At 35.2% G+C, this 7,019-nt stretch overlaps 1 protein-coding gene across 3 annotated transcripts; it reads right to left on the reverse strand.

Moving 5' to 3' along the window:
• Positions 1-413: 413 nt before the first annotated feature.
• Positions 414-5,938, reverse strand: LOC110110991 (ADP,ATP carrier protein 1, mitochondrial-like). 3 transcript variants are annotated; one of them, XM_020842668.2, is made up of 3 exons: positions 5,816-5,938; positions 1,156-2,018; positions 414-1,067 (listed from the first exon to the last, which is right to left on the reverse strand). In XM_020842668.2, exons 2-3 carry the CDS (start codon positions 2,005-2,007, stop codon positions 768-770), a joined length of 1,152 nt encoding a protein of 383 aa, XP_020698327.1. In that variant the 5' UTR covers positions 2,008-2,018; positions 5,816-5,938; the 3' UTR covers positions 414-767. The 3 variants fall into 3 exon arrangements, with proteins under 3 accessions (XP_020698327.1, XP_020698325.1, XP_020698326.1); XM_020842666.2 differs by having other exon boundaries at positions 5,783-5,932; XM_020842667.2 differs by having other exon boundaries at positions 1,156-2,029; positions 5,783-5,922.
• Between the last annotated feature and the right edge of the window lie 1,081 nt (positions 5,939-7,019).

A 7,019-nucleotide genomic window follows, 5' to 3' on the forward strand; every position in this document is an offset into this window, starting at 1 on the left:
CTTTTTCCCTCCTAACAATATATTGAGAATTTGAGATGTTGAAAAGCTCTCAAATACATCCTAACATCATTATATCATGGACATGTTTTTATAATTATTCTTTTACTGAAACAAAAAACTTTTTAGTACAATGCAAAATTTATTTCAAATGGGCAACATATCAACTGCACAGTTCATATTCAAACCAAAAAAAACAAAAAACCTTCAAACCAAAACGATGTCAATAGAGAAGGGTTTGTTCCCTTCCACAAAACATTCAGATTTTCTTTGGGATGACTTTCTTATTGATTCTTAAAGCAGCTTTTTAAAACAAAAATTAAACAAAAAAACTGCTCTAAGCAGCAGAAAACTGTCAAAAAAGAAACCTAAATACAATAAAAAAAGCAAGCAAGCATACCACTTGGACAGAGACAGAAATAGACATCAATGTTTATATATTATCAAATAATTTGGTAGTCATTTCTTAATATAAAATGTTTGCAGAAATCTAAAACACACAGACAATTAATTCTCAAACAAACAAAGAAGATCGTTCTTCTCTTGGTTCAAAAAAAAAAAAGAGATCAAAAACAGAGTTCAACGCGCCACCCATTTGCCCTCCAGGAAAACCCAAGGGAAAATTATGAGTGTTTAGTTGCAAGAATTATTCTGACGAAAGATTGAAAATTAAAGCAGCACAGATAATAATATTCTACCATACTTGTTCATCATCATCATCATCATAAATAACTCTCTCATCTCGTGAATCCAAAAAACAGTTGTGGCACTTAGCCTCCACCACCAGAACCATATTTCTTTCCGAAGACCAACAGCTGGAGCTTATCATAACCAGCAAGCACACCTGCGCCAGCAACAGCACGAAGGATATTGGCACCAGCTCCCTTAAATAGAGATTTGGCACCCTCGTTCTTCAAAATCTGATTGAAAGCATCCAATGAGCTCTTGTACTTTACAGCCTCTCCAGATGTCATCATCATTCTTCTACGAACAGTATCGATTGGATAGGAGGCAAGCCCAGCACCGATTGTAATGCCCCATCCTAGTAAGAAACTTGCAAGGAAGTTATCCTGCAGAAATATTATTATGTTATAAAGATCATAGAAAGTAAACTAAATTAAGAATGATTTTTCTTTTTTTTTGGTGCCTTCAACAAACCTGTAAGGAGCCAACTAATACGACTGGTTTCAAGGAATCATACATTCCAAAGTAGAGCCCACGATAGACTATGATACCAACGCAAGAAATGTTGAAGCCACGATAGAGTCCGGCGACGCCATCAGATTGAATGGTCTTCCTGTAAACATCGACGAGACCATTGAACTGTCTTTCACCTCCTTTCTTAGCAGCTTTGGCGTCATTAGCCAGACGGGTTCTTGCGTAGTCCAGGGAGTACACGAACAAAAGTGAAGAAGCGCCGGCCATTCCACCAGAAGCCAAGTTACCAGCAAACCATTTCCAATAGCCATCCTTGTCCTTTTTGAAGTTGAACATCTTCTTGAAGTAATCCTTGAAAGCAAAATTCAAGGCCTGAGTAGGAAAATAACGGATGACATTGGCAGTATTGCCTCGCCAAAGAGCGACAACACCTTCATCTTTCATGGTTCTGGCAAAGCAATCACCTATTCCTTTGTATGGCTCAGAGAGACGACCGGCCTTGATCATCTCATCTTGGTTCTGGATCAAGAGCTTGACACGCTCAATGGGAGCTGCGGCTGTTTTTGAGACAGCAGCAGAGACTCCTCCCATGAGGAAATCAAGGAGAAATCCAGTAACACCGGCTTCCTTTGGTGCGGAGGCAACAACAGAAAGGGATGATAAACCAATGGGTGCAAAGCTTCCATGGAAATTTTGCAAGATTGGGCTCTGCAGTCCCCCATTGCCATAGGTGCAAGGGAATTTGTGGACGCTGCTAGTCCTAGCATGGGAGTAAGGTGCAAACTTAGAGACGAAGTAAGATTGTCCACTCAACTTCTGCAGGACGGAAGGATAACTCAGCTGGTCTTCCATAATTAACTGATCTGCACAACACCTACCAACAGTTAACAAGAAATATAAACAGAGGAGAATTTTAAAACTGGAAAGCGGAGATGAGCAAACACAGCATAAGAACACAGGTGCACACAGAGAGAGATGAAAAGAGAAGAAAATTATGGATAAGAAAAAAGGAATAGGATCACATTAGCTCAAGCCTAATCATCTGTTAAAGTGCATAAAAATATATAAATGCTGAACAAAAAGAAACAATTAATGTAAACTTAAAAGGATAATTCCTAAGAAATTGAAACCACTTTCTTATTTACCCATCATATTTAAAATTGTAATACAGTGTGGCAGTCAATATTGTGTACAAGATCATTTATGGGCACAACTTAAAATAACTATAAAAAGGGATAGCTGTCTAATGAAAATATCAAATCCCCACAGGCAGTTCTTCAATCAGAAGAGAATATCAAATATTATATGGTTGATAATTGGTAAATAATGCTAGTTCAAAGCCACAAACAGCATATAATATATATACTGAAATTATACTACAAATACGGAGTGATTCCTCTCGGACACTAGATACCTGCCTACATAATTCTCGAGACAAACAGTAGACAAGAGAGAGGCCAAACTAGTTTGAGGAAACTGCAGTTAGTGTAATCAATAATCATACTGTAGGACTTTCACCACATATGATTTCTTCACGGAGATAAGCACAATGTAATTAAACTATACATGGCTTGTTCCATAGAAGAAAAAGAAACCAATCCTAGAAATAAAGTCAGCAAACAGCAATATAGTTGCTCGTACCAATTCTTCACGCCAAATATAGGACATTCAAAAAACTTAACAAAATCTTCTGTTACATACAAATAGACACGTCAGTAACGTATTATTATCATAAGTTTGAACATTAAAAACTTTAGAAGCGCCTAAAAAGTTCATAAAAACAAATAAAATAGTGACAAACTGGAATTATTTTAAATCCCTCCAAGATAATTTATTGTTCTTGAATTCAAAATTTGATTTAAGACTGAACATGGAAAGGAAAATTTTTCTGAAATCTTACTTGATGAACGCTTAGAACCTAAAAAGGACAAATAAAAGTTTTCTTTGATACCAGAACGCCTCAAACTGACAATACATTAAAAAGAAAATGATCATCATTCTAAGGCTAGTACTTTGTATTCCATCTCATATTGTCCACAAAATTCTTTAGAGAACATAAAGAAATAACAATGTCTTACTAAACAGCTAAATCTTTCAATAACTTTGCTCACAAGATATTATACTAGAAGCTTCCTCTCACCAACTACATCGCAACAAATAGCTTATCCACATTTTCTTCTCCAAAAAACTTCATAAGGAACAATTTGAATGTTAGATCATGGTTATTATATTTAGAATCAACCAAATAGGTATGACTACCAACTACTTCCAAAGTTCAAAACATAGTCCAACAAGGTCCCCACGTGCCTAAAGAGCATTATTTACCTGTCCATTAAATTGAGGGAAAGAAAGCTCACACAAAGCACAATGCATAATGTCTTCAACAAACTCTTCCAAAATCAAAGTGCAACCAAAAACACAATATGAAGCAAAAGCAAGTAATAAATAAAAAATGAAGTAATCAACCCCTGGCAAATTATGTTAAGGGGACATGAATTTAGGGGAGCAGGTAAAAGCATTACTCCATGTGGTAGCACATATGTTAATGCAGCTGTTAAGATTAATTTCACTGGCAAGTCATGGTTCAATTTATCCCCTAACCTGATAAGTATATTGCCACAGATGAAACTACTGTTTATGCTAATTAGTGTAATTTAATTCTTATGCACCTTCAATCTTATATTGTGAGTGTTTCATTACTTAGTGCTTGATTTTACTTGGGCATGTTATAATATTCAAGTTTGATCTTTCATGGATATGTTATTGCATCTTTAGTGTTTATTAAATACTAGTACAGATGTATTGCAATAATCATATCTGCAAACTTATATTTGACCAAAATGGATGGAAGAGAGATAATTATTATTCCGTAGTGGTTGATTCATCCGTTTGCTATTATTTCAATTATTTGATTATTGTCGTGTAACAGTTGTGACATATTCGTTTAGCTATTATAATTTGAGTAAAGAATTTTACTATTGCTTGTGTGGACTACACGACCACCATCAATTTTCTAATTTCTTGCAAAATTGAATATTTCAATTATATCATTATAAAGAGGGTTTTAATTCTAATACTTCCAATTGCCATTAAGCAGTCCTTCCACGATGACATTGCACCTTTGCAAGAAAGGTTCACATCTTTCTTTAACTATTACTCCTAATCCAAACTCTTGCCTGACTACCAAAGTTTCCCCCGCATACCTCTCCAGTCCATCCCAACTCCTCTTCCAGAGCCTGTAGGTAACACTTACATTTTTTGGAGAAATGCTTTGGATACAAACCCATCTATTAATAATCTTTATACTTTGCTAGTATTTAAAAACTAGAGATATGTTTCTATCAATGGATTATGTGGAATTTGAGCTGCTTGCAATGTATTTCTTCTTCATTTCTCAAGGTAATTATTCTTCCTCATGCTCTTCGTATGATGGATGAATTATTAACTGTGTTTATGCAACATTCAACATTATTTTAAAATGTATTTACTTTCATATAGTCATCCAATCCAAACTATGGTTCCTTTGAAATCCAAGACTAATTTGCGGGGAGAAATTTATTTGAGTTTGTTACACACCTATTGTCCATTTTTTTGTTTAAGGAAAATCAAAAGCCATATGGTAGACCCATTTGATAATATTGTATAACCCAAATATTAAATAGGCTACACGAGTTGGGTTCTAGTTTAGGTTTTATATCAAGTTGGATTCAAGTAAGGCATTTTGGCCCCTATAATAAATGGAACATATTCAACTCAACCAAATTCAAGAATGTCAAAATAGGGGTGTAACTCAAACTTGACCCATTAACATGAATTGACGCCCCTATGATTTATGAAACCCTCAACTTCCTTGGCTTGTAATCATTTTATTCATTATAATAATTACACAAGGAGACTTAATGCTGAGTTGACCAACTTCATCAAGGCTACATAACAAAATTATCGCTGATAACACTTATACCCATGATGAATTTGATTTAGCCATAAAATCACAAGAAGAGCTTTCTCACAACAGGGACATTCTCCACACATCCAACCACATAAAGATCTAACGCTCCCTCTCCTAGTAAATATTTTGCAAACATGGTGCAATTTTGAAGGAAATTCACCGACTCAAACAAATCTGAAATTTAAAAGAGCATGACTTATATTTCCTTTTCTTAAGCAAACCTGAGAGGTAACAAATTAAGTTACAACGAGTAGATCAAGCTTGAAAATCTTATAATAAAACCACAAAGAAGCAGATCTGATACAAATTGTCGAAAAGAAAATTTGGATTAATGCAAACCGAATTATTAACCTCCAAAATCATCAGGATTCCATCAACAACGCATCCAGATCATCAAAATAATACATGAGACTTCAGACAACAAAAAGGAAAGCCTCGATGATATAAATTATTGAATCCACAGAAGCACCAAGCGTTAATTAAATATCAAACAACTATTCCAACACCACCTGTAGGAATATCAGATCTACTAATATTGCAGGTAAATCCAACAAGAAAAAGCTATTAAAACATTGATTCATAAGATGAAATCAGCAAAAGAAACTTAAATCGATATTGGCGGAACATAAGGGATAGATCGGAAGAGAGAAAAGCAATTGAGGGTAAAAAGAAACTAACCAAGAGAAGGCCGCCCGTGACGGCTCTTCTCACCTTGTCGGTCTCGTTCTTCTCTTTGTCGAAGGGTCGCAAACGAATGCGCTAATGAGATCCTTTATAGCCGCCAAGACCGATGGCGAAGAATAGGGTCAGAAACCCTAACTTGACGGGGATTCATGGAATATTGTCCCAATGACCGAAATACCCTTTTTAGGCGTTGAATTTTGCTCAGCCACGTGGTGTTGTAAGGACCGTTAACTCAACAACCAAAATAGATCTGACGCTGCATTTTGCCAATAGGATCCGATAAAATGGTCAACTTAACTTCGTTTATAATTACTAATTATAGCATGTATAAAATTTTGGAGCATTTTTTTATTATTTTTTTATTTATTTTTAGATGAATATTATTAAATTTAATTTTGTCCAAATGTCATTTTTTTTTTTTAACATCTAGGTCATTTAAGACAAACTCACACACACAACGCAAATACATAAACTCGAACCCTAAACCTCTTAATTGGAAGTCTTAACTCTCAACCAATAGGCAAAGGAGAACTATGTATTCATCTTCTATTCTTACTCATATGATTGAATATAAAAAGTAAGAGAATATAAAGAAAAAGAGGAGGAGAATAGGGGATGATAGAAGATAGGGGTGTCAAAATCGTGTTGCGGGTGGAATCTGGAATTGACATGACACTAATTTGATATGACCCGAATCCAACTCATTTTTGCAAATTGGTCATAAAATTCAGCCTGGGTTGACTCGCGAGTCGCAAGTGCGGGCGGGAATCGAATCAAGATTTCAAATTTCGTGCACAACATGAATTTTCGAGTTCGTCCGAGTTATTGTCGAGTTTTCGGGTCAATTCAAATCATACCCAATTTTTCAAAGGGGTCAGTTTGTTGAACCCGAACCCGGTCTATTTGACAAATGGGTTGACTTTAACCTGAAATTTTCAAATCTGATTCATGTCGGGTTTTCGAGTCGTGTCAAATATTGACACCCCATAATAGAAGATATATGATTCATTTATTTTTTGAAATTACCGATAACAACATGGACTTCTTCTTTTTTTGACATTTAGGCCATTTAAGGCAAACTTACACACACAACGCAAACACATAAACTCGAACCCTGAACCTCTTAATTGGAAGTCTTAACTCTCAACCAATAGGCCAAGGAGAACTGTGTGTTCATCTTCTATTCTTAATCATATGATTGAATATAAAAAGTAAAGAAATATAAAGAAAA

This window comes from Dendrobium catenatum, unplaced genomic scaffold, assembly GCF_001605985.2.
Source record: "Dendrobium catenatum unplaced genomic scaffold, ASM160598v2 fragScaff_scaffold_1132, whole genome shotgun sequence".
Lineage (NCBI taxonomy): Eukaryota > Viridiplantae > Streptophyta > Magnoliopsida > Asparagales > Orchidaceae > Dendrobium > Dendrobium catenatum.